This window comes from Thunnus albacares, chromosome 1, assembly GCF_914725855.1.
Source record: "Thunnus albacares chromosome 1, fThuAlb1.1, whole genome shotgun sequence".
Classification (NCBI taxonomy): Eukaryota; Metazoa; Chordata; class Actinopteri; order Scombriformes; family Scombridae; genus Thunnus; species Thunnus albacares.
This window is the reverse complement of record NC_058106.1, coordinates 19,726,470-19,754,257: the sequence shown is the minus strand read 5'-3', so window position 1 is coordinate 19,754,257 and position 27,788 is coordinate 19,726,470. Positions and strand designations below refer to the sequence as shown.

General features: G+C 38.9%; 2 protein-coding genes across 4 annotated transcripts; one reads left to right on the top strand and one right to left on the bottom strand.

The window, feature by feature from the left end:
- Window positions 1–640: 640 nt before the first annotated feature.
- On the bottom strand, window positions 641–7,473 carry LOC122980140 (fibulin-7). Its single transcript, XM_044347879.1, has 8 exons — window positions 7,203–7,473; window positions 4,569–4,728; window positions 4,303–4,473; window positions 3,571–3,696; window positions 2,586–2,771; window positions 2,351–2,488; window positions 1,939–2,074; window positions 641–1,709 (listed from the first exon to the last, which is right to left on the bottom strand). Exons 1-8 carry the CDS (start codon window positions 7,269–7,271, stop codon window positions 1,346–1,348), a joined length of 1,350 nt encoding a protein of 449 aa, XP_044203814.1. The 5' UTR covers window positions 7,272–7,473; the 3' UTR covers window positions 641–1,345.
- Window positions 1,548–27,641, top strand: LOC122980123 (C-type lectin domain family 18 member A-like). Of its 3 annotated transcripts, none has more exons than XM_044347868.1 (12): window positions 1,548–1,633; window positions 12,383–12,474; window positions 21,246–21,479; window positions 21,559–21,656; window positions 22,333–22,454; window positions 23,024–23,131; window positions 23,276–23,368; window positions 24,166–24,272; window positions 24,406–24,535; window positions 24,713–24,809; window positions 25,461–25,552; window positions 27,471–27,641. In XM_044347868.1, the coding sequence occupies exons 2-12, from the start codon at window positions 12,451–12,453 to the stop codon at window positions 27,506–27,508; spliced, it is 1,143 nt and encodes a 380-aa protein (XP_044203803.1). In that variant the 5' UTR covers window positions 1,548–1,633; window positions 12,383–12,450; the 3' UTR covers window positions 27,509–27,641. The 3 variants fall into 3 exon arrangements, 2 of the variants coding, with proteins under 2 accessions (XP_044203803.1, XP_044203791.1); XR_006402998.1 differs by lacking the exon at window positions 1,548–1,633 and adding an exon at window positions 10,940–11,416 and having other exon boundaries at window positions 24,713–24,757; XM_044347856.1 differs by lacking the exon at window positions 1,548–1,633 and adding an exon at window positions 10,943–11,416.
- The last annotated feature ends 147 nt before the right edge of the window (window positions 27,642–27,788 follow it).

Genomic DNA, 27,788 nt, shown 5'->3' with positions numbered 1-27,788 from the left:
CCTCCCTATCTATATACATCTTTTTTCTTCACTCAGCGTGCAATCTCATTTCGGGATCCCATAGCTACAACTCCCCCGCCCCTTCAGTGGTGTCATCGGTGAGCCACAGTATGGAGCCCCGTCTGTAACTGAAGACATCCTGTTTGTCTCCAGTGAACCTACACATTGCCTCACTATCCGCATATGCACATGTGTGTGGTGGTCTTGAGGGTTTTCTTGTTCAGAAAGTTGTGCAACACCAAGGAGTAGATAGAAAGCTGGTGCAGCACATTTCATCTCTTCAATCAAATATATACACCTCCTCATGAAAAGCTAAGCACCAAATAGTCACGCATATTTCCGGCTTAATGAATGTGAAAGGTACATTTTGCTGTGCTTACTTGTTTTGTGAATTTAAAAGTTAAAGTTATTCATGCACTGTAAGAACAGAGTGGCTCTTTGAGCAGCTTGTCTTTGGCTGTCTGTCTGCTGAACAGCACTGCTCTGTACTGCGAGAACTCAAGTGTTTCCCAAACAGCCACTGCTCACATATATTGCTGCTCATGTATCTGACTGCTCTTACAGTATATTTCAGAGGGTGGACAGAACAAATCTGAACCTTCAAACTGTACCAAACATTCTTTCAAATAAAAGGCCAAAGTTTTTATGGTTTAAATGATGTTTTAATGATTGTTTAAGAAGCAAGAATATCATAGTTGCACCAGAATATAGATAAAACATGATATTAAAGAGGATTACAAAATTTTCACACATCATGATTACATGTATAGTACACATAACATAAATGTCCGCTGATGGCAGGACTTGTCATTTAAAAAAATAGCACTTGCTTTGAGGGTGGACTGTCTACATCTTTTCTGGTTCAGCTTACTTCAAGTATCCTTCAATCAACTGCTAGTTTACAGTCTGCTACATCATGTAATTTACTTGTTATTCCTCCTGCACTCATTTCTATCTTTCTGCAATAAATATGTTTTGGTTAATCCATACAAAACTCCTGTTAAGTCACCCAAAAATACATCACTCAATTTGCATTTCTATACCAATACTTCTGAAGAACCCATATTCTATAACATTTCTTGCATACAGCTGTTTAAAACAGTGGTGTTGTTCCACCATCACCTGAGAGTCAATATGCTGGTTTATGCTTACTTTAATACACTTTTGACATCTGGCTGCAGCAGCTCCTTTAGTAAAAGTACAGGTGAATATGATCACCATGTTACATCAGATTATCACACATCAATGACCAAGTGTAGAGTCCTTAGCTAAATCCATACCAGCCGTTTGTTTGACCCTTGTGCTCTTTGGCCCTAAGTGTGTTCCCTCTCATTCTTCTTTTTTTTTAAAACTCATATGGGGAAACAAACATGGTGACTTTGGTGATGTACCTCCCCAGCTGGACTCGTTTCTCCATCTCGCTCATCTCCACTTCAGCCTCAAGAGTGGCAGGGCCCTGCACGGGGCTCACCAACATCAGCTGACCTGTCAGACGGTCTGAACGCTGGACTGTGAAGTGGCGCCGAGCTTGCCTTCCCCCCAGCAGGGAGAAGCGAAGCGTGTCACCCATGGGACGCAACGCTGAAACCCGGAACATGACGCGGGGAGCTGACAGGTTGGATACAACAGCCAGGTAATGGTAGGAAAAGGAGTTTGGGGTCTGAGGACATGCCTTGTTGTCCACAGGGCAGGGGTTACGTTCACAGCGCCTGAAAAAAAGAATAACAAGTGAAAGCTGAGGAAGATAGCTGAAACAGTCTTAATCCAAGGATCAGTTTCAGGAAACACTAATGATACTGTCAAAGTTTTAATTTGGTGTAAAATTTGATCCCTGTATCTATTTGTTACTGTACATCTCAAATGAAAAATCAATCACCCATATTTGGACAATGGGGAGTGACATTCAACTTAAAAAAAAAGATTAAGGATAATTCTTACATAGGTGATGTTTTGACATATGTAGCATTAGGGATTTTGGGGCAGTCCACGCGGACACACTGGAAACCACCGTATGTGTTAATGCACGTCTGGTCCTTTGTGCAGTTGTTTTGTCTGGTGGCACACTCATCAATGTCTATGACACAAACAGAAACAAAGAGAAACATTGATTTGAACAACAAAGTTAGTTGGGAAATCACTCATACTGTATGAGAATTTACATCTCAGTTTTATTTGTAGTGAACTGGAAATGAAGGTGCTACTTTTGAAGAAACTTGAGTACAAGTAGAATACCGGCAATTCCACTGCACAGTTTCCAGAAACTATCTTGTGGAATACTTTATGTAATGTTGGGAACAGATTTTGTAAACTAAAAAATGAGGTTATAGCAAAACAAAACACAGCAGAACACCTTTGCAGCTGCGCCCATCACGGGTCACATTGTATCCAACAGGACAGGAACAGCGGTATCCTCCAGGGGTGTTAATACAAGCATGTAAACATAGCCTCCCAGCCTGTCCGTTATGGAACAGCTCACATTCATCTATATCTGAAATGCACAACACACACATGCACTTAACATGGTTCCTGTGTGGAACTATAAATTTGTATTTTAGGTTTGGTTACAGGGCAGGTATTAGTCGTACCAGTGCAGATGTTGCTGTCTCTGCCAGAGATGGTGTATCCTGGCTCACAGGTGCAGTGGGTGGTCCCCTGAACCATAGTGCAACGTGATGGACGAACAAAGGGCCCAGTGGTGGCAGCTGGTAAAGTAGCAGCAGCAGCGGTGGCTGGGGAGGTGGCGGCAGAGGTGTTTGTCATGGTGACAAAGACTGAACGAGGAAGACAGAAAAGAGGAGTGGTAAGCAATGGTCGTAACTCACCTGCTATAATATTTTCAGTGCTGTGACTCTGTATCTGTATCTCTGTATCTTTCCTTGGGGGTCGGGCATGTTCATTCATTCAGTTATTAATTGATGAAATGTGACAGAAAAGTCAAAATCACAATGTAAAAATTCTGATATCAGCTTTGATTGATCCATAAAAATAGCACATGGTGTCATGTTACTTTTAGTAGAGACAGCTTTGTCTCTACTTTTGCAGGTTTGTCACCATGCACCAACCAGGTGAGTGAGTCTAGTCATGACTGTAACATGATGATTTGTGGGTTGCCAGAAAGGCTAGAAAAAGCCCACACAGGTGTTCAGTCTGTCTACTCTACATTAGTGTGGAAATATTGTGGAAAAAAACAAAACAAACGTGGCCCCAGAGATTCACAGTAGACCGCTGCCACTCAACCAGCACCGTCTTGGACTTCGGGCTGGAATTCAATAAAACCACTTTGTGGTATGTTCGCTTGTATTGGCAAGCCAAACCACTGGCCAGTGTAATCTCCTTTAGCAGACTAGAGGGATTTGGATACTAGATGGAAAAAAATGTGCTCTGCAGATAAATGTTGTCTTAAATACTTATTTGTTATATGTAGGACCCAAAATTAAAAGGAACCATTTAATGCAATCCAGTGAGTCTTAAATTTACTTATCTGAATTTGAACAGTAGTAAGATAGTGATGTAAAAAAAAAGATCTCCATTAGGTGTGTGTGGTCTGAGTATGTAGTGTATTATACCTACATGTTGGCATGGGGCTCTGGCAGGTGGCTCCAGCCCAGCCTTTGGCACAGACACAAGAGAACTGGTTCACTTCATCCACACACGTCCCACCATTCAGGCAGGGGGAGGACGCACACTCATTGATGTCTAAGGGAAAAGGCAGAACGAGGAAATGCTGGAACTGAGGAAATGTTTGAACCTCTCTGTGGTGTAAGGACATAGGCAACCCAATATCTTTGCTGCTTAAACTTCAGAGAACATGACATCATGTCATATATGTGGTAAGAGAGTGAATAAGGAAAGAATGGAGCAGATGGGTTAATGTTAGGTGCAGCCAAAGTTTAGGGGATGCCCTGTTTTGATCAAACAGTCTTTGAGCTGCTATCTCAAAGTTAGCAAGCTGTCAGAGGACATTCAGGTCGGAATATCACATGTCATAGCATTCAATAAGCTCCCTGGACATTGACCAAAGTACATAAAAAAGAAATATGATCACGGGTCAATATATGAAATGTATCTCTACATACATTGGTGACATGAATGATGCACAAAAGAGGAATGGCAATAGAGAGCAGGAGTGGGGGAGGTTACAAAGAGGATGATGACAGGGTTGTACAAGTGATCGGTGGGTTAGATAACAGGATGAGTGATGGTCAGGGTGAGGAAGAGGAGAGAGACCGGAGGGAAGAGGATGATTAGGAAGGAAAGGAGAAAGTGACCATCCAGGAAATAGAACCAAAACTGGTCTTTCACCTCGGCAGGTGGGCTGCTGCCCGCTCCAGGTCAAGCTTTCCTGACAAACCCTGCTCTCTGATCCCACCAGTTCATAGCCGGGGTCACACAAGAAGTGAACCTCATGGCCCATGCTGTGTGATCTGCCGAGTTTCCTCCCATTGATGGGTGCATCCAATTTTGGGCAGGTACCTGTTGGAATTTTAAGGAGTGGTAAAAAAGCAGAATGGAAAATATTTTAACATTTAATATTTCAACAAATCAGTAATTCTGAAGGTTATGCTTACTGTTGATGACTCTTGTAGTCTGCTTTGCTGCACTGCTCTGCAGCAGGTTTATTTTCTTCTTCAGGTTGCGTAAACTCTGCATGTACGAAGCTTCATGGGCTGAGAGAAGCTTCTGGACCTGCTTCAGAGATCCCTGTATTTCCTGTCTACTAGGACAGTCCTGGATAAAAGAGATGGGACAACTAATTTTATTAAGTGCTGATTTAGTATTTCACAACGACTTGTTTGAAGATGACATAATTCACCGGCAATATCACAAAAAATCTATGTTACAGTGTATCAAATACGGAATTTTCATTCATTGCCACTGCCTAATCATAAGTCATTCAATAATATTGAAATAAGGTGATATTTCTTTATTTTATCATAATTTTTGTTAACACTGTGTTCTTCTAAGTCCTAGCAGCATTTACAAGCAAGGTGCAGTTACTATTTGGATCTTATAAGCTACAGAAACACCTTTTGTGCCTTTTTCTTAAAAAGGAATGCTGCTGAATTTATGAATACAGAAAAGCTACTCCTCTGGCTCAGGTAAGCTAAAAAAATATTTGTCAACACAGAAAACTCTCCCAAAGTGAGAACACACAGAACCCACAGAATCATGAGTCTGTGATGTCACTGATGTATTCACTGGACAGCTCATTTTCCTTTTATTTGAACATTTCCATTTGTTCATTCAGACTCAAGAACATTTTACAACGAAAAGATTGTTATATACAGTAGCAGCATGTGAGCCATAATAGTCAATTAATCGATTAGTTGAACAACAGAAAATGACTCATCAACTATTTTGATAATCGATTAATTGTTTTGAGTCATTTTAAAGAAAAAAATATCAAAATTCTCTGGTTCCAGCTTCTCAAATGTGTAGATTTTCTGGTTTCTTTATTCTTCTGTGACAATAAACTAAATATCTTTGTGGACTGGTTGGTTGTGAACTGTCGGTCGGGACAAAGGAGGACATCTGAGCACAAATTTTCCCCATTTTCTGACATTTTATAGACCAAACAACTAATTTGTTAATCATTAGTTGCAGCCCTACATCCACCTGCATGTTTTTTTTCTGTGTGCATAATCAGCGTTATGCTAGTAAGGAAAAAATCCTGATGGCCATAAATGTTAGAGGTTACTCTACTTAAGTAAATCTACAGCTTTATTACTTTATTGTGCAGGGAGAGCATTTAATTAAAAGTAGAGTAATATCTCATACTGACCAAAACCTCAAACACAGAGTCAGCTCTGCTGCATGTAAACAAATGAAAGTCTGCTGAAGGAGTGCACTTGAAGGCCTGTGCAGTACAGAGGCGGTGCTGTTAGATGGTGGAGTAAATGCTGCAGGATCAGAGTATGTTTGGCCACTTCATATTTGCATGCAGGACCCTCCTCCTCTCCAAACCAGATACTGTAACTCAGTCATAAACACAGAGCGACTCTGAAAGTTACCAGTTTACTATTCTTGTGATGTGGTTTTTGGGTGTGGCCTGGTGAGGAGGTTAAAAATCTTCATTACACAAAGTTATGTAACTTCCATGTGTTATTTTAGGAAAGTGCATGAAATCAGCAAAAGCTGTTTAACTTGCATAATGGATAATCACTTGTTCTTTATTATGTGGTAGATTTAAGGTATGGGGTCAGTCAGTCAGGTATAAAAACGCCCTCAGCATAAACACCTGCATCAACAACGTCCCTTTCTATTGGCTGGAGGGGCGAGGGTGTGGCAGTAACTTGTTTTCCACCCATGTTTTCTCCCTCATTACTCTCCTTCATTCAACAGTGTCATTCTCCTCTGTCCTCTCATGCATGTTTTCAGACAACCAATTAGTGTTTTCATCCAGCAAGAGTTATGTAAGAAGAGTCAATATTTGTTGAAAACACCTTTCTGATTTGGACAGAACTGAGGTTTGGAGAGACTTCAGTCAGGCGAGGGGGTGTCTGCTGTTTATAGTGTAGTTGTCAAAGACCTCTTTCTGCCTGTGCTAAGCGACATTTCCCATGGCTTCATGTTGGGTGCTGGGTCACGTTACTACAGTATGTAGGAGGCATGCAGTGTTGGAGCTTGAAGTTACAGTACAGTTCTATTAAAATGTTACTGACACTTTTAACCAATCTTCGTCTCTTTCTCTCAAACACACATTACATATAAGACACCGTGAGTAACACAGAAACAAATACATACAAACATGCATGCAAAGGTCTACTGAGAGTCATTCATAGACAGATGCAGTATTTTTTTTGTAATTTTGTAGCTAGACTGCATTGAAGCACAGCACAGATATATTGAATGCATTCATAGATCGGAGCCTTTGGGGCCTTGTTCCTGTAGCTTGCGTGCAAAGTCAGTGTGACTCAAGGTTTGCTTTGTCAAAATTTTGGTGCGTTATGCCAAAGGACATTCACATTAGGACCTGTTGTGTACTTCAGAGGAGAGAGACATTATTCGGTTTTGAGTTTTTTGCCTTTTAAGCCATGCATGATAGTTATTATGTGGCATATTGTAATCAAAGATATAACTGTTTTGTGAACATATTTCAAAGCTTTAAACTGAAATACAATATAAACCAAGGCACCCTACTTCAGCCCTTATCATTCATTCGCTCATTAGACAATAACAAAATGTCCTGTGCGCTCACTCACCTGTCCAAAAGTAGGATGCAGCGAACAGAAACTCAGCAAAGTGATGACAGTTGCAGCTGACGCAAACATGTTTCCACAAACCTCAATCCAATGTGCAGCCGGCAATCAAATGTGCGAAGTGAGAAGCAGTGTGAACTTGGAGTGGGAAGCCCACAGAGTGAGCAAAGACTCCAGGTGAGTGAAAGACCACACTTGGCAGTGGAAAAGCTGCTGCAGCAAACTGCTGCGGAATGTAGGGTTTACTCTTCAGGAGCCAATCAGAGAAAGAGACGTTAAGAAAAATGTGACCACATTATTATCCCTGTACTTCAACTTCCTCCCTGAAAGCAGCTTAGTTTATATGTTGTTTATAAAGAGGCGTGTCCTGGATCTGAAGGGCACACACAAATAATACTTTGACCACGCTGTGTGCTTTGCAAAATGCAAACAAAAGGGTATCAGCAGCAAAATTTGGAACACAGGATTATATTATCTGTTATCACAAGCTTTTAATGTTTTCTGATGCTGTTGGTTTGTTTACAGCAGCAAGCCAACATTATGAAAGATGATAATATACCTCTTCCTATTTATTTCTATTCTTAAAAATATTTTTACACTCAAAGCCACTCATCTGACCAACATCTGCCAACTCAATCTGAAAGTCAGTATGGTGCATTGGCTGCCAGTGATGAATATAATGCTCATTGCAAATGACAGAGAGAAACTACAGAGAAGCTATACCCTCTACAGGAATATATATAGTGTGCATGCATATGCATTTCAGTACTGTACCTGTATATTAGACTGTACAAAACCACACAAATTACTATCAGGTTGCAAACAAATGATCATCCCTGCATGTCTACATTATGACAATGTGTGGAATACAGCATGGTGGGTGGAGATGGCAGGTAGAGGGTGTTTAATTTCCCTTTATATACATTAGGCAGATAAAAATGGCAACTTATAGATGTTACTTAAAGATTCCTTAATTTTTTATGATATCTGATACCATCACTAAATGACAAAATATCCCCCCAACGCAGCAAGGGAGCTGAATCTAAATGTTAATAGCAGTAGTGTATATACAGCATAAGATACCAAGTTGTTTTTATATCATATGTCGGGTGGAATATAGTGAAACATAGCTGCGTCTTTGTGTGGGCAAAGACACTTTCCTGAATCTGCTCTTGAGAATATTGAAGTGTGACATGTTGAGACAGAATCTGATCATTTAAATCAAATGGTAGTGATTTGTCTCAGTGTGTTTTTGCAACTGAACCACGCTGCTGCACAGAAAAATCTCTACTGTTCAGATGGACTTCTGTCTTCCGTGTGTGCAGCCAACACCTCTGCAGTTAAAATAGTGATGAGGAGGTTCAGACTCTTGAATACTGCTTTGAGCTGAAGCAGGAAGGAGCTTACAGTATTTTCTTTGGAGGCTGGATTTACCTGAGAAATCATCTTAGTGGGTGGCCATGTCTGTCTGAGCCCAGAACAGACTGTGTGCACAGCTGTCATTTGGCTCAACCAGAGGTCAGGCAGTCCCTTCTGATGCAGCAAAATCAAAGAGATAAGAAATAACTGGACAGCCTGGGGACTGAATCCTCAGTGCAAAACACATTCAACCCACAGAAGAATGAGTCTGAGGCTATTGTGATGACTGCAGACACTGAATCATCTCACAATGTGCAGATTTATGATTCATGCTTCCCACTGTGGGACCATTGAAAAACACGGTCACCATGTCTAAACAGAAGCAGCACCATCCTGTACCTTTCCAGACATATCTAGTACTTTTGTACCACTTTAGTTTTTTCTATGTCATGTTTATCTACATTTTAATACCTGCAAACACAATTTACTCAAAAATTAAATTGACCTCCTGCACCTCAGGCCGTCCTTAGCTCCGGTATGAAGCGTCATCTCTTGATTCATCTGAATGATGATCCTCATTCCCTCAAAACAAACTTTCCCCCATTTAACAATGAAGAACACGCATGATCAACCATGCGTCAGAGTAAACCTTTCTCTCTGTCGCCAAGATCGGGAAGTGACGACAGATATGATTAAGCCATATGCTTTTGTCCCCAGTGACTGTCTGGCACCTGTTGTCAGTGGCGGAAAGTAGGCAAACTAAGTATTTTTGTGTAAATTTACTTAAGTACTGTCCTTAGGTCCAGTTCTGTACTTAACTAGTATTTCCATTATACTTATAATAACCATATATCATATAATATAATAATAATAATAATAATAATAATAATAATAATAATAATAATAATAATAATAATAACAAGGGGATATTCTGCATAATGGATATTGTTGCTTTGATACTTCAATACATTTACTAATGTACTTTAAGTCAAGTGAAATTTTGAATGCAGGCCTTTTACTTGTATTGGAGCGTTCTTACATTGTGGTATTTCTACTTTTATTTAAGTAAAAGTATTAATACTTCTTTCATAACTCCCTGCTGCCATTAAGGCCATATGATATATTTTATAATATTTTTTCTTTGTCTTAACTATGTTTACTGAGATATAAAAATAGTGTGTAAACTATTTTTCTCTTGATGATTGCTCAAAAGCCTCATAAACCGCAGTTGACTGAATAAAATATATGAAAAAGAAAATCCAGGTATTCAGAGAGAGTTATGAAAAGCATACTAGTTTTTATTTCATTTAATTGCATATTCTGGTGGTATCACAACCTAAAACATTCATTCGTATACTCTTAAAAGGAGAGGGCAGTCTGAATGTTTTAGATTATTCTGCATGTGGATGATGTGAACCTGCAGACAGTAAGTGTCTCTTTCTAAAATTATATTTTAAAACTATATACAGTATGTGAAAAAGGGGAATGGTTATTGAAATTGAAAATAAATTATCCCCTTCTTTAAGGCGCAATTTCATGCACACTGCAAAATGCACTAGACTAACTTTGGGGCAGGCACTTGCAACAGCAAATACATCTTTTAGTGTGGCCCTGCTTTCCAAAAAGAATGATTACAGCAACATTAATATAACAGGATATTAAAAAGTTAAAGACACACTAACCACAGTAGGTAGGGTGAATTAGAGTAATGTGGGACAATTTCTGAAATCGGCACTTCAGCAATATATTTTGATATGAAGCCAATACATTTTACCTGCACCCAATACTATTCTGAAATTCCCAAGGCGTTTTCTAATCATATCAGAAAAGTGATTGCAAATTTTACACTACGAGAAGAAATGGAAAATATAAAAGTGTTCCTTGTGCTAAAATGTCCAAGTTTATGTGCATTTCCTAATGTGGGGCAGTTCAGGCTGAAATCTGGGGCACTCACTGGGAGGCTGAAAGGTCTAAATCACCTTAACTTCTCTGGTCAGTAACACCACATTTGGTCATTTCAGTAATTACAATGTTTTTGCTGTTACAGATAGTATAGTAATGTATGATATTATGCAGCCTGCCTCAAATAAGTTAAATTAAGCATTACAAGACTAATCCCCTGAATAACATTTGGTATTGCACATTTAATGTACTTAAACACATTTTTACCAATTTAACAACATACATGACTGTCCCACATTTCAAACCACATCTTTCAAAGAGGGCCAATTGACTGAAATAAAAAATATGTTTTCACCACATTATAGCATATTTTGAGGCATTAATATATCATGAACAGCCTGATAATAACAATTAGCAACATTGCTTCATTTATGACAAATTTATATCCTTAATATTAAAATAGTGAAAATCCTTTGTGACTTCTTTGACTGAACTTCACAGTAAGTACTTCCTGTTGGAAGATTGCTCTGCCCCAAGCTATGACACCACATGTGTGAAGTATTTTGATTTCAGTTACTCTCCAGGTTTAATTTGACAGCAGTCCTATTCATTAGCATATGGTAGAAAAAGAGAAAGATGCATTTGAGCTTAAGTGTCCTACATTGGCTACACTAATTCATTCCATAGCGATGTTTTGATGATGGCAGATATGTGCTGAGCGCAGCTGACCGAGATGAAAGCTGGTGAGGAGAAAAGAGGGAAAAGAGGGAGGAGAAGAGCAGGAGGCAGAATATCCGTAATCGAGTGGTCACTGGTGTTGGAGACACTTGCGGAGTTCATCATGGGGTCTGTAAGAGCCCCCCGCCGATTGGATCTGTTTGTCGTTTTGACTTTTCTGTCCTCGTTTATCAACGCGAACCGGATTAACACGGACGCACCGGACCTCAAATCCACCGGTAAACACACTTTGAACTGTGCACGAGTCAGGTGTCCACGAGAGTTGTAGCCTTATGATGATGATGAACTCGCTTCATCAGTTTACCCAGTTTTTAAACTGTGAAATTTAATTTTGATGGTTTTGTATATTACAGTAATTGTGGTTAATCGAACATGTTTAAAGTACGTAAACATAAAGGAATGCATTTCTGAGCGTATATTGGAAGTTTTTATCCATATGTTGGCAATCGGGTGACAATCCTTTAAGCTGTAGACTCACTGTTTTTTCACTGTTCATAGTTCTGTTTAAATCCATCTGGCAAAAGACCAACAGCTCAACTTTTCCGTCACTGGCTGCTGTACTGCAGACGTTTGGCATCAGCTTAACAAATTACCATTTTGATGGTGTTTTGCCAGCATTAACCCATCACTGGGGAGCTGAATTCCTATAGGGTTGGACTTTTTAGTGAAATGTGCTGATATGTAGCAAGTAACTTCAAGGAGTAGAACAACAATGAATTTGATGCTTAATGGACTAAAGACAAGTCCAAAATATCAGGAATGAATGAATATGTAACCTAAGTCACACTAATTAGTTCAGGCCCAGTTTAATGCAGTATAGGATTTATTTTGTGTGTCTCAAAGACAAAATGTAAGTAAAACATTCAGTAATATAACTTCAAAGCATCCTGAGTTTATATATTGGTGTATGTGATGTGTTATAGAACAACACATGATTAGGCATTTTTGTTCTGGGATGCTTGTTCACTCAAAAACAAGAATATTGTTTCATGTTTGGATTGAAACTTTGTGCTGAACTTTCGTCACCCAATTACTTCTGAGTTGAATTGTGAGTGAAACTGTATCAGCTCATACTCCAGCCATCTCTGACAGACACTCAAACTGCCCGCCTAACAGATTTGCATTTCGTTGCCATAGCAATGGCAGTAGAGGTATAGTAAATGAGCTTTTCTGTTTTCTTCTAGGGCTTGGGGTGAAGGAGCACTTGCAGATTGTTGCCCAACACAATAGACTGCGCAGCCGGGTCAAACCAATGGCAGCTAACATGCAAAAAATGGTTTGTGGCATCTATTGTCTGTTTTATTCTTTCTGTCTGTGTGAATGGTATGAATGCTGACATCTAAATGTGTGTTTAAGACAGTCTAACATTAGGCTATCTGTTTGTTAACACTCTTGTTAAGAACTGTAGATGGTGCACTGTCCACACTGCTGGTGCTTTACTGTCTCTGGAGAAAACGTTTGTCTCTTATAAAGACTTACTGTTTTTTTACTTTAGTGGAAGATATTTGGCCACATGTTGCAAAAAATATGTTTTTGAATTCAAACTAAGTTTTAGCTGCCAATACAAGGCCCAGAGAAAAATGATGATGGTGATGGTGACAATCATAATAATAGCCAGGTAACAACATAGTCACAGGCAAAACACAATGGTCTTACTGCAGTCTGTGTAACTGCACTTCATAATCCTTAAAATGTTGATGGTCCACAGTTGTGGATCATCTACAACCAGGAAGCACACTTGAGGAGATAAATTTAATTTGACCCTGTGCAAATTTTTGTGCCATTTTTTTTTTTTTTTTTACAAAAAATATTTATTTTTCAAAACTATATCAAGAAGAAGCAGTATCTGTCTTCTTGCTAATACATCTGCTGTAATTGTATACACTACTTTGTGGCTTTTCTTTTTCAAAACTGAAATAATGAAACAAAGCATGGATAACAAAGGTTTTCAGTTAAGCTGTCTTCTTCTCGTCTCAGCAGTGTGAAATAGTAGCGTTAGTGCAGCGCTGTGCACCATTCGTTCTGCTCTTCTGCCGGCAGAGGGATGATAGTGTGGACAGTTTGAATCAAGTCAAAATCAATTAAGCATGCTTAGAGTATTGAAATGATGGCAAGTAATTAAATTTATTTTTAAAACCAGAATAAGAATTAAACTTAATAACATATTTAATTTATTAGTCTGTTAATACTTTTGCATTAATACATATAATTAACATACTGTTCAAAAAGTGTCCATTATAAATATTACAGAGTGCATGTTTTGCAGGGTCATGGTAAGGTGCTGCTGAATGTGCAGCAATTCCTAATATTAATTTTTGACTCAGGTTTTTTTCTAATCCCACTCTCTGTACAACATCTGAGCTAATTTCCCTCCCTATCTTATTTCATCTATTGCTTCGCCTTACAGTACTTACTTGCACAACTGTCTCGCCTGCTTGCGATTATGACCAGGAGGTAACGATGGATTATGAAACTCCCAATGCACTATACGTATATCCTGCGGGCCTAATATGAGATTTGTGCCAGGGCAAACTGTCACTTTGTCATAGATTACATCCTCAAAGCCACCCATACAGACTGAACCCCTTTCTTCGACTGCTCCTCAGCCTCGGAGAACTGTTCTCAACTGATAAGGCCGTAATGAGAAAAAGAGGATGTGGATAATCATTCTGCATTCACAACTGCGGTATTACAGGTAATTTCCCTGTGAAAACCCTCAGAGGAGGCTTTGCCGAGCTGAAGAGGCATATTAAAGAGCTTTACTGATAAACGTTAAAAGGCTCAAGGCTTCGGCTGTGTTTGTGAATATCTGAATAAGGGTTTTTTTTCCCCCTCACTCAAGCATTGTGCTGAGATTGTGTTGAAATGATTATAATATAGCCCTTTAGGCTTTGCTTTCAGAATGAGATAAAATACCAAAATTTTAGGAATAAATGATGCTCCTCCCTTTCTTACCCAATGCCCCGTCTGTTAGTTTTCCTTGAGCTCTTGAGGCTAAGGAGTATTATGAGGTCATACCATCACTCGCAGAGGCAGAAATTAAAGTTCAGTATTTACTTTTGATATGTAAATCATGGCCTCTGTTTGGGAGATTTTATCTCATTAATCTCTTCCCTGCTTCCCAAAGCTCCAACGCTTGATTTCATTGTGGTTTGCGCGAGAAAAAGCTGATTTGCAGAGCTTCAGGACAAAATACGCTGCTTCATTAATTTACCTAATTCAATATAACAGTATAGCTAGTTGGTGATGGTGCTACAAAGAAGGCAAAACAGAATATAAACACATCTTTCTTGAGATTAGTGAGACATTCAAATCACACAGTTGATCCAACATGACATGCTTTAAAATGAAATGTCTTGGATGAAATATTGCCCGGTGACCTTATACCCTTCTGGTGGCATCAAAGTGAGAGCCGATGACTTTGGGTGCCTGACATCAGAGAGCAGAGTGAACAATGAACTCTAGGGGGCTCAGCCTTTCTCCACCTCACACACATCAGTGTCATATACCTCTGACATCTATCGTCCTTAATCTGTCAAACCACACACAAAAAGTTGTTGGACAGACCTTACTTTCTAATAGATTGTTTTGATGTTCCACCTTTTAATAGATAGTACAGACTGGGCAGTGACAGGGAAGATAGGAATAGGACACCCTTTTTTAATAATAAAAGAAAGTCAGTTGAACTAAGAAAATTATTATGCACAATAAAATTGTTCTTCTTGGAACTAAGACCTCTGCTGTTATGCAGAAACTATGAAAAACATGTCAGTGAGCTACACTGCTGCACTCGGTGACATGTTCCTTCACCCTCAAAGAATTTGGTTATGGTAGTTTGTTTAGAAATGGCTCCAAAGAGTAATAACAGCAATCATGTTTTAAGTCTTTGGAGAGTAGTTCGGTGCAAGGCAGACCTTTGTGCATGTACAGGAACACAGTTCCATCTACAGAACTTTGCTAGGTTGTGCTACATATCACAACCTCTTGACTTTGTACTACTACTACTACTTTGGACAACAATAGAGGTCTACGGCACAGAGGAATACCATATATCAGACTTTGGATACACAGACAATACTTGTAAATAGGATGAGTTCATTGTTGGTTTGGCTCTACACATGAGATTTGTTAACAATAGAAAAATATAGAAAATTGTAATCCAAGTCCTTTAAAGATTTGGTAATGTAAAAACAATATTTATTCATTCATTGTCACTCCTTTCCTGTTTAATTCCATTCTTTGATTATTTTTTTCTTCAATGCTTGAATCTGAAACTCCCTTGTTGTTGTTGTCCTTCCCAGCAGTGAGAGTTTACTGAAGGGACGTTCATACCTTCACGTGATTGTGGAAAGCTTGTGTTTGCCACTGCAAACCTTGGAAAATGTGCCACTCAGTGAAGTGTTTATACCTCTGCACCACACAGTGAGTGTCAGTCTGCGTTTGTTGGCCCTGCTGTGGACTGGCAGCTTGCCCAAAGAGTCTCCCTGTCTGTTGCCCACTATACTCTATGATTGGCTTTGACCCCTGAAAAAGGATTAAGTGGGCAAAGAAAATCACTCATGCACTATTAGGAGTGACCTTCATGCCAAAGAGTTTTTCTTTCATCCAGTCTTAATCAGTATCTACAAAGTACAATATGACCTTTATATAAGACTTAAGGTGCAGCTCCAAGTCTAACAGACCCCAATACTGTTTTTAACAATTAAATGAGATGATGATACATTTCCTGTTGGTAATTATTTATGTTATTACTAATTAACTGTTCTGTTTTAACTATTAAATATGCATTAAAATATTAAACATAATCAGAATGCCTTCATATACATGAATTTGCAAAAGAATAAGTAATATATTTGCTGGAAAAGTGATGGAAAAGTTTTATGTGCTTCTGAGTGACCTGAAGCAACTGACAGATGACCTGGCTGTGACAAGGCCGTCTGTCAACTTTAAATATTAATGGTCAAATCTGACAGAACTGTACATGACAATATATTCTGAGATAAACTGATAGAAAGAAAATGAATAGTGGAGGCCGACAACGGGTGTGGAGGTTGTAGACATGTGTTACAGTCTCTCCCTAGGAATGTAATTTTTACATATATTTTCTGTCTCTGTTTTCATTAATAACCGATACAATGTATTTTAGTAGTTTCACTTTTGAAAACAACCTTGTTTTTTGCCCTCTATTGTCATAAATGTCATCTTCTTGAACTAAATTGGAGGCCTCCAAGGCAGGCTGCACCCAGCCTCGGCAGTCACCTGAACCTGATCCCCACAGGATGCTAATGCGGCTATATTATGTAGCATTAAGCAGATGATGGATGACATACAAGCAGAAATAGCCGATGATTTCAGTAATCTCAGAGACAGTTAGAAGAGAGATTATGGGCCCAATTTTAACCACACAAGTGCAAAAGTTGGAAAAGAGGCTAATGAGCCCTGCTAACCCATAAAAAAGGAGAATATTGCATTATAACTAACCAGTCTGATGTGTGTAGAGGTGTGTATGGTTATACTGTTGCAGACTGGTGACATCGGGTGATTTAGTGAACGTAAACACAGTGAACATCCATGTGTTATGGCACTTCGCTCTGGGAGAGGCTGTGGATTTATCAACATATCTGTCCTGCAGCCTTCAGATGCAGCAGGGATCTAATGAACTGAAGGAGAAGCTTTTCATACAGTATAAAGCAGCAGATAAAACAGCAGATACTGTAAGAATCACCCACATTAATTTATAGATCAATGCAGAATGATTTAGACTATTGACTTTTCTGCTTTAACAACATTAAATGTTATTTTCGGTGCCAATTTTTGGTTGGAGAGTGTTTTATTGAAATAAATTATTTATATTTTAAGCATTAATCTGTTTTTTCTGTACGTCTGAAGGAAGCATTTAGTTTGATCTTGTTGATAAAATCACCAAAGTATTAGCAGATTGATGTTGTGCCACAATTAGATGTGGTTCTGAGACGTCTGTTTTTAGCATGTCTAGGACCAAATTTTAGCCAAAATACATCTGTCTGTCCATTGCTTCGTTTGAATGAACCTTCCACCTATCTGCACCTCTCCTTCCACTTGTGCACCATACACTCTGTGCTGGTCACTAAATACCACACAGATGCGCAAAGCGAGTTTCAAGGTCAGGAAAATACCAGACAGTCAGAGTGCTCCCAATGACTGGTCTGGAGCCATTTGAACATGAACAGTTTTCATGTTTGGAGACTATTAAAGAGCCTGAGGAGTCAGCTACTGACCACAACAACCAGGTAGCAGATCTCCGAGCCACAGTTAGCACACTTAAACACTGCAGTCAATTCCCTTTCCAAGAAGTGTGAGGACCTGGAGGGGCATACAAGATGGAACAACAATCACTTGAGGGGTCTGTCCAAGGGATTGGAGGGTCCTTGCCCCATAGATTTTACAGTCCAGCTACTGCAAGACCTACTTTGTGCACCAAGCTAAGAAATGGAGAAACACCTTGCCCAATCGTCATCAGAGTAAACCTATTTAGGTCAGACACTACATCTTACATTGAGCCAGAGAAGCCAGAGAAGCTTCCCTTCTGTCATACAAGGCAGGAGGATCTCCATTTTTTCAGATTTTACCCCGGCAGTGGCCAAGAAGCGCGCTACATTCACTAAAGTGAAGAAGGAGCTGCATTTGTGTTAACATCAAGTTTGGGCTTAGTTATCCCACGGTGCTTCACATCACTTTGCTGTGGACAAACCCACAAATTTAACCAGCCAGAGTTTGTGATGGATTTAACTTTGTTACCTTTGTCTCTCAGCAAATAGACTTCTTTTTGAGTGTTAATAAAACCCCAGGTATTGAAGGCATTTCTTAGAGGGGAAATAATATCACATGCTGCACATCAGAATAAATGACGAAGGAAGAAGCTTGATAACTTGACTCACTCAATTGGACTTGGCTTACTCGAAATGTCAAACTCCAGGAGTATGAAGAACGTATTGCCCTACAGGCTGAATATGATGTCATTATGTTGCAATATACCGCTGAGCTTTTGCTTCGTCCAAGATCCAAATTTCATGAACAGGGAGATAGAGCTAGCAAGCTGCTGGCACATCGTCTACGTCAGACCTGTTCTTCTCATCTAATCTCAAAGCTCAAAACCAACTCAGACATAAAAGCTGATCCCCCTGGAAATCAATAAGGCGTTGAAGGAATTTTATACTTCACTTTATTCATCTGAACAACACTCAACCCTTACTGACTTTAATAGTTTCTTTGATGTAATCAATCTTCCCACGCTTGAACAGAGGACAGCTGAGGAATTAGAAAAAACAATATCAGCTAAAGAGCTCGAAATAGCTGTGTCTTCATTACAAAGTGGGAAATATCCTGGGCTATCCCTGAGTTTTACAGGACAATTTGACACAAATTTGCTCCCCCTCTTATTTAGATGATTAGTGAATCTTTTAACTCAGTCTGCGTCCCGCAGACACTAACCCAAGCTCCATTTCTTTAATTCTTAACTAAGGCAAAGACCCCTTTTCATGCACATCATACCACCCAGTTAGTCTTTTAAATGCTGACTTTAAATTATTATCTAAATTATTGGCACAGCGGTTGGAATCAGTCCTCCCTTCTATCATTTCCCCAAACCAGACTGGGTTCATTTGAAATAGGCACTCTTTTTTCAACCTTAGGTGTGTGTTTAATGTGATTTATAATCCTTCTCCTTCTGCCCTTCCAGAAACCTTGATACTGTAAGACACCGAGAAGGCATTTAATAGAGTGGAGTGGGATTACCTTTTTTTGCTCTTAAAAAAAAATTTGGTTTTGGGGGGGAATTTTATTTCATGGATTAAATTGCTTTATTCTTCTCCTCAAGCCTTAGTCAGAGTTAATAATACAAATTCAGAGTATTTTAATTTGTATCGATCCATTAGGCAGGGCTGCCCCCTAGTCCCTTGTTATTTAATATTGCCGTCGAGCCTCTCTCAATTGCACTTAGGACCAACCCCAACATCTCTGGCGTACATAGGAATGGAGTGGAAATAAAAGGCCTCCTTGTACGCAGATGATTTACTCTCATTTCTTTCCAACCTCTCTCTGTCTATCCCCACTGCTCTAGAAATACTTAAAACCTTTGGTGAAATTTCTGGGTACAAATTGAACCTCAATAAGAGTGAACTATTTGTTGTTAATAAGGTAGCCCAAGATTACCCATTGTCTGATTTACCATTCAAACTTGTTGCAGTGCGTTTGCCCATCTGGGAGTCAGTGTTTTTCTGGAGAACTTTTGTAAGGACAATCTTGCACCTTTCCTGTCACAAACTTGTAATGATTTTACTTGTTGGTCTTTGCTTAAGCCATCGGTAGCTGCAAAGGTTAATTCCATCAAAATAAATGTCCCGCCCTGCTTCTCCTACCTCTTTCAATGTATCCTGCTCTTCCTCCCTCAAACCTTTTTCTGAAAATTGGACAGTGTTGGAGTATTACTTTTAGAATTTATTTGTAACCAGAAAACTCCACGGCTGTGCAAGCAGTACTTACAGAGACCTAAGTCACTAGGGGGACAAACTTACTGTTTTACTATTGGGCCGCTAATATTAGATCTTTGAATTACTGGCTACAATATGAGAGCTTTGATATTCCTCTACCTTGCTAATCATCAAGGCCCTTAAGATCTGGTTTTAGTTTAGGCGTTACTTTGGTTTACATTTATTCTCTATTAATGCCCCCTTTCTAATCATGTATTTTCCCCTTCCTTAGTTGATGGTGCATTTTTTGTGTGGTCCAATGCAGGTGTTTAATCCTTTAAAGATTAATAAATTAACTATGTTTTTGCGTCCTTTCACAGCTGTTGGACCATTTTTGATTGATTTGATTTAGTTATTATGGGAGACAGATTTGGGAGAGGAAATATCGTGTGAGGTTTGGGAGAGATTCTGTGAAGAGTGCACAGTTTCTGTATTTGTGTGAAGCATGGTTTAAACAATGTAAAGTGGTGCACTTACTTTATCAAGGCTCGCCTATCTAAAATTTACAAAGATGTCTCCAGATGTCATCAGGCCCCTGCCAACCTTATACATATGCTCTGACTCTGTCCATCCTTGTTTAACTTCTGGACAATGATTTTTAATACTTTGTCTGAAATACCGGGCAGAAAGCTGGACCCTAAGCCTTTCAGTGCTCTCTTTGGGGTGTCAGCCTCTTTACCCTCTTTCTCTTTATCTCAAAAGAATGTAATCATCTTTACCACTTTGCTGGCTATGAGACTGATCCTAATGAAGTGGAAATATCCTGAACCCCTGTCTCATACACATTGGATTCGGGACGTGCTATACTTTCTTAAGTTGGAGAAAATACGTCTCTCCAAGGAAGGTCCAGTGAATTTGACAAGGTCTGGAGCACCAAGCACATCAAGAGTAGTTTTGAAAACCTCCAAGTTTTCAGATATTCCAACCTAATAAATTAATTGTAGAGGGGTAAGGTGTGGCAATGTGAGTTTTTTTTGTTCCTTTTTTCCCTTTTTGTTTTATTATTGTTTTAATGAGTAGAGGTACAACCTTAATGTGCTGTTGAACATCCTCATTATTATGTGTTTTCATTGTTTTCCAGTATACTTGTTTCTGGTATGTGTGTGCGTGTTATTGTTCCAGGTCAAGCAGGTTTGGTGCCCACTTCTTTATTAAGATACATGTCTTTGTTCCATGATGGAACAAAGGCAATTGTATCTGTCTTTGATACAAATGTTGTATAATCCTGCACAAAAAAAGGTTTAAAAAAAAAGAAAGAAAATTAATAGTGGTTTGTTTGACCCCAATCCTGAAAACGGTAGGGGAATAAATGAAAGTCTTTCTGTATTTAAACAATTAAAGGAAAAACATGGAAAGAGAAACATCTTCTGAAGCGTACATGTATAATAAAGCAATCTAACTGTTAGCTTCTGCTGCAGTCTGGTTAACAGTAGATCTCCTCTGTGTGCATGTGAGGTAATGCTAGAGAAGGCTTAAGTAGGCCTATGTATGACAAAAATGTGGTAATATTATTGAATTACATAACTGTCTTTTTCTGTAGGAGTGGAATGAGAAGTTGGCCTTACTTGCGAAGGAGAGAGCAGCGTCCTGCCACACAGACCCCTCCCCTCAACACTCCTCATCTTTCACTCATATTGGCTGGAATACACATTTCTCTCCATATGGTGTCACCTCATTTTCTGACATCACTGACATTTGGTTTGAGGAGGAAAAAGATTTCCTCTTCTTCAATGGACAATGTAGAGAGAATGCCACTTGTCAGCACTACACACAGGTATCTCCCAATCAGATGTTTCGTGTTTTTCTTTTAAAAATGCAGATGTAGTGTGTCTAATGCTTCTGTTGTTGCGCAGCTGGTGTGGGCCACTTCAAGTCACGTTGGCTGTGCCAGCCATCTGTGTCTGAGAGAAGGAGACCCCTGGGAGATGTTTGTCTGTGCTTATTACCCCGGGTAACAGTTACATACTTTTTCCCCCAAAATGAGAATATTGTATTGAACTGGAAACAGCACAGTTCAAAAACAGGAAATTAGTTTTTAACAAAATAGATACAGACAATGCAGATAAATCACATGAATCTGCACTGAAGCTTTCAAATCACCTTGCTAAAAAATATCAATACTTAAATGTAGAGCTGCAACAGTTAATCAATTAATTGATTAGCTGATCGACAGAAAATTAATCGTCAACATTTTTATAATCAAATAATCATTTTAGTCATTTTTTAAAGCAAATTAGCTGGTTTCAGCTTCTCAAGTACGAAGATTTCATGATTTTCTCCATCATTTATTATAGTAAAATGATCAGCTTTGGGTTTTGGATTGTCGGTCAGACAAAAAAAGACATTTAAAGATGTCACCTTTGACTCTGAAATTATAATGGAAATTATTCACTATTTTCGGACATTATATAGACAAAGCAAGTAATCGATTAATCAGCAAAATAATTAATCGATAATGAAAATAATTGTTAGTTGCAGCCTTACATAAACAAAACGTTAGGATATCTGTGTTTAATGTGATTGTACAAATGTATTAGATGATTGTATCCACTGTATCATCACACTAGAGAAACTGGGTCTGTATAAACATGTGTTCTGCACTATATTGTATATTTGTGTTACTGCAGGGGCAACTGGGAGGTGAATGGTCAGCTGGTGATACCCTATAAGACAGGGTTGTACTGCTCTCTCTGCACCTCGTCCATGTCTGGCTGCTTTAGACTGTGGGACCATGTGGGTGGATTGTGTGGTAAGACAATATTTTACACCCCAAAGCTGCCAGAACAAATTGCTACAGAAGCAAATTGAGCTGTCACTAGACATCCAGAATATCTCTCTGAGGGAGCACTCAGTGAGATATTCACAGTAAAAATTAAGAGGTTTCATGAAAGAATTTCTTTGGTATTAAACATAAGTCATTGAAATGAAAATGCATGTCATAGTCATAGTACTTTTGAAAGATAAAGCTTGAGTTTTCAATTTTACACCAACTACTATGGTAAGTATAGGTTATCCAATATGCTCTTCAAGGGCATTTCTGCATATTGCTGTGGTTGGCAAGCAGTTGAATCTGCATAATCCAATCTGCACGTTTTCCACCATACTTTATATGCAGAGTTTTTCATTAATTTGAAATGAAAATATTTTCAGTGTAATCTGCTCATATCATTCAACTACTGTAGCATCACAGTAGTCACAGCTGCGATATGTGTGTGTGTGTGTGTGTGTGTGTGTGTGTGTGTGTGTGTGTGTGTGTGTGTGTGTGTATGTGTGTGTGATTATGTTTATGTTTTTTGTGTACATGGATGCTTTTATTAGAGATTCCAAGGAACCCATGCCGCATGAGCTGCGGTCAGCATGGCCATCTTAACATCTCATCCTGCAAGTGCGAGTGTGATCAGGGGTTTACTGGACGCTTCTGCCAGGGTAGTCAACATCATGTGTATTAACATCGTATAAAAGGGTGTCAAGCCCCATTAATATTGGTCTGTTGCGTATTTCTAGTTTGATATTCAAACTAAAGAGGCAGATTTCACTGTACTATTAAAAATGTAAATGTCTTTTTTCCAGTGCGGTGCAGTGTGCAATGTGTGCACGGTCGTTTCAAAGAAGAAGAATGCTCTTGCTTGTGCGATATTGGCTATGGTGGTGCTGAGTGTGCAGGTGAGTGTGGTGTGCTTTCAGTATATATGCTTCTTTATGTTTCCAAAAATGGAAAAAAGTGTCAAGTTGGTTTAGTTGATAAGTACCCACTTATTATACTTAGGTTCATATATAATTGTTAATTTACAAAAAATCTTGATAAATTAGATTCTTAACCATTCTTTAATTGAACAACAATTTTGCTTCAATAACACTTTTCCAACTACAGCAGAATTTTTTTTCAAGAATTTCCTAAAAGTAGCTGCCGTGTAACTGTTCATTATCAGGACATTTCTTTGAAACAGTTATGTAATTTGGTAGTATATGGGAAATGCTCTCATGCCTAATTCATACTTTTTTTTTTTTCAAATTAACAATTTTGTATGAGCGTAAATATTATAGTTGGGTACTTAACACATTTTTCCATTTTTTGTCTTATAATTTGTACCACACTGTACCACCCTTTCTGGAAAATGTCTTAAAACCACTTCATACATGCAAATTACTCCGAAACCTTCCAGGAAATTAGTATAAAATTAAGGGATGCAAAGTCTGGTGAAATGGTGAAAATACAGTGAAAATGCCAGCATACTGACTTGTTGAAGGTGGCATCAAAGATATTTTATCATGAGTGGTTTATGATATTTACAGTATACATCAAGTAGAAGTGGCACAATTTTAAATCTGTGCTGTGGCTTCTGGCTCAGTAAGAAATAAATTTAGTTTTCTGTTGTAATGGTTCAAAAAAATGTACAATATATTTAAATATGTTCATTGAACTTGATCCATGATGGATGGTCAATGTTGTGTCCTAACAGAGAAAGTGCAGTTTCCCTTTCACCGCTGTGATGTCATGATAGATGGAGATTGCTTCACAGTGTCTCCACAAGCTGACACCTACTATGGAGCCAAGAGACACTGTCAGGTGAGAGGCAGGTGTGTGTTGCCCACTGAGAGGGTGAGACAAGCTTTTTACAGCCATAGTACATCATATAAAACATCATATAAAGACTTTCATTCTACTTTCAGTGTGGCCTTTTCTTTGTTTAAACCAACAGGACCAAGGAGGTATTCTAGCTCAGATCCACAATCAGAAGGTTCAGGACATCCTGGCATTTTATCTCAGTCGCCTGGAGACCAGCAATGAGGTCACCAATGCTGACTTTGAGACACGAAACTTCTGGATAGGTACAATGTTTCATCTTAGTCATCCAAATAAATGTTGAAATATCAGAATGTGTTCTAACACCCGGCAGCACTACTAGATTAGGTGGCAGACTCTGCTGTCGTACCGACCAAATGTACCACCAGGTGCAGGTGGTGGAGATGCTGCACTGATATAACAGCAATGTTTTTGCTTCACAGGTTTGACATATAAGCCTCTGAAAGACTCATTTCGATGGGACACAGGTGAGATCTCAAGATTCAGCAGCTTTGCCTTTGGGCAACCTGACAACCATGGGTAAGAGCCACATTTACTAACAGAAATAAGCCACTGCAGAGTACATCAGAAACAGAGAGGGCCTATTTCAGTAGAGATTACCTGAAAGGTAGAAGATTAATTTCTCTGTGAGAGCTTAAAGTTTTTTAATCTGCAGATTTATCTGTCTATAAATCTACAATAATTTGAATTACAAGCTTTTAAATCCAGCTTTTAAATAGTCTTTAAAATGATATCAACCACTTGTTGAAGCTGAAGTTTTCTTAAAGAAATTTATTGTTATATATGGAGTAACCACATAATGATAGTGATGACTGACCTGCAACCTGCACCCTGACCACTAGAGGTCTCTCTCTTTTGCTCTGTGTCCTCTTTCCTTTTTCTCTGTGCTGTCTATCTGTCTATCTATCTATCTGTCTATCTTGCTCTTTCAGCACAGCTCACTGAGGTCAAATCTAACTAAATCTGTTTAGTCTATCTTGTCTTCTTGGCAAAAATATGCGTTTGTCGTCTTTGAATCACTATTAAATTTACCGTGTCCTGTGCTGGTCGTATTACCACTTGGACAAAAATTCACACAAACAAAACTTTAAAAATTGGCAACTTTAGTCAGAGTAAGAATAGAAATCTAACTGAATGTAAGTCACCGACTCCTTCTCTTTCTCTCTCTAGCTTTGGAAACTGTGTAGAGCTGCAGGCATCAAGTGCCTTTAACTGGAACGATCAGCGCTGCAAAACACGGAATCGATACATCTGCCAGCATGGTAAGGCTTCTTCTGGGTAAGGTCAATGAAAGTGTTGGTGGATGAAGGCAAAGTTGTCTTTCATATGGCTGACCACCTAATGTGATCCGGCAGAACAGGATGCAGCTCATGTTTGTCTCATGACAAATTTGTCAAGAGAGGAAAGTAGCTGACCTCCATATCCGAGCCTGGTGGTAATGGTTGTTACTTGCCTTTTGTCATGTTATTGTTCCAGCATCAAGCATCAACCTTTTCCTGCTTAAATGTAGTCCCAGTTCTGGATGGTGTCTGAACCGTAGACTGGAGTGCTCTATTTTTGACCAATGATGAGGAAATCTCACATCTTGGAGCTCAAACTGCTGCTTCAACAAACAAGACAATGAGAGAGAGTCAAACAATTATACTGTATAAAAGTATGTATTAAAGAAGATGTTAGAAAAAGATGCTGCACCTTATTGAAAGCTTTAATGACCACAAGTGGGCAGAAAGACAAACAATCTCACAAAAACACAACCTTTATATACCAATGAGTTGTCTGGATTTTATGGCTAACCTGTTAGCAAAACAATTGCCTGATTACACAGCCAGCACACACAGAGAAACATAAGCAGCATCCTACTGGAGAAAGGAAGTCTAATATTCATTCAGCGCCGCTCTGGTTTAATCCACCAACCCTGGAGAAGAACATGCATGAATATATGAATATGTCCTTACTGGAAATGTCTGCTCACAGTTCTAGTTTTTGATGAGAACGAGTCACACTTTACGCAGAGTGACTTGATTTTACGTTAGTATAAAAAATATTACTTACAATATTTTGTATTTGTTTGGCTGGTAGAATTGTTGTTTTCTCTTTTTTTAGATACATTATTGGCTGCTTGTTTGAGTAACTGCTGTACTCAAGCTCCACTGTGTCCGGACAATTGACATGACCTATTTCATAGCCCCCTTGTCACCGATAACCACCATGAGGTGAAGGGTAAAACATTAATCCAGTATGTCCATTAATGACGTGCATACAACACTGAAATCTCCTCGTGATCCTGCCTACACATTTAAACATGGCACTCTGTCTAAATCAATGGCACTCAGAGCTCGCCATCAAGAGCCTTTGAGCGATCGATACATGTCAGCTCCACAAAGGCCCACAGTGTTTAGACACACACATACCACTTACATTGATCGTAAGGAATGGGATGGTGGCAGATGTTTAGTTTTGCTCGGTTAAGTGTGTCTTTGCAAGTGGCTGGTAGGTAATCTGGTATTGATCACTCTTAGCTGAATGTGTGATCTGCTCTGAATGGGGGCAGTGTTGCTAGGATGACTTTTGTAGAACCTGCTTTTTGAAGACCTCTTAATGTCTCCCTCTTTGCAGTTTGTGTAAAACAGGACTCATTAATAATCATAATTAAGATAGGGATTGAGGACTGGATCATGTCAAAGGTAGTTTGTATAGAGGTCAGTAATACAGTTAAACTTATGGTGAATATTGTTCCATATTCTTTAAATAAAAGACTAAATTTCACTGAAGCAACAAAGTGTTGAAATGCATAAATTCAGCTGATTAAAAGCACGCAGAGCCCTCCGCCCCATCAGAGTAATTTTCAGCCTTCATTGCTGTGTTGTGTTAATTGGTAATAAAATGATAAGGGGATTTCACACAGCCTGAGGCAGACACTAAACTATGCTTCTCCAGAGTACTGTCCGTGCATTCATGTGTATGTTTGTGTTTGAACATGGACTGTTTTCCGTCATGTTGTACATCATTAACAATTTCTTCATAGTCATGTTTGAATAAAACTGAAGGATTACTTGGGGGTTTATGACACAAATCACACCTCTTTGTTTTTATCATTTTCAAAATGTTGAATATGACATGTATTTATGTGTGTGTGTATGTGTGTGTGTGTGTGTGTGTGTGTGCATGCGTATTTCACAGCTGCAGAGCACATTGCCCGCTGGGAAGCTGGCAGGTGACAGACTTGGATATTTCAAAGGGCTGAAACCTGGTGTGCTGTATATGTTACATGTTCGTTGGAAATACCTTCAGTTAATGATCGCTTTTGCTCCTACATTTGTATGTTCTTATGTATACTGTACATGTTTGAATGTTTAATGTAAATGTTTTATCATTAAATGATTATATGTTACTCACAAATAGTTACATTCTTTGGGTGAGGAAGTACGGAGAGCTGTTTTGTTTTTTTGCATAAATCCTGTGAGTGAGCAGCTTGAATTTGACTGAGAAGAATGCCCT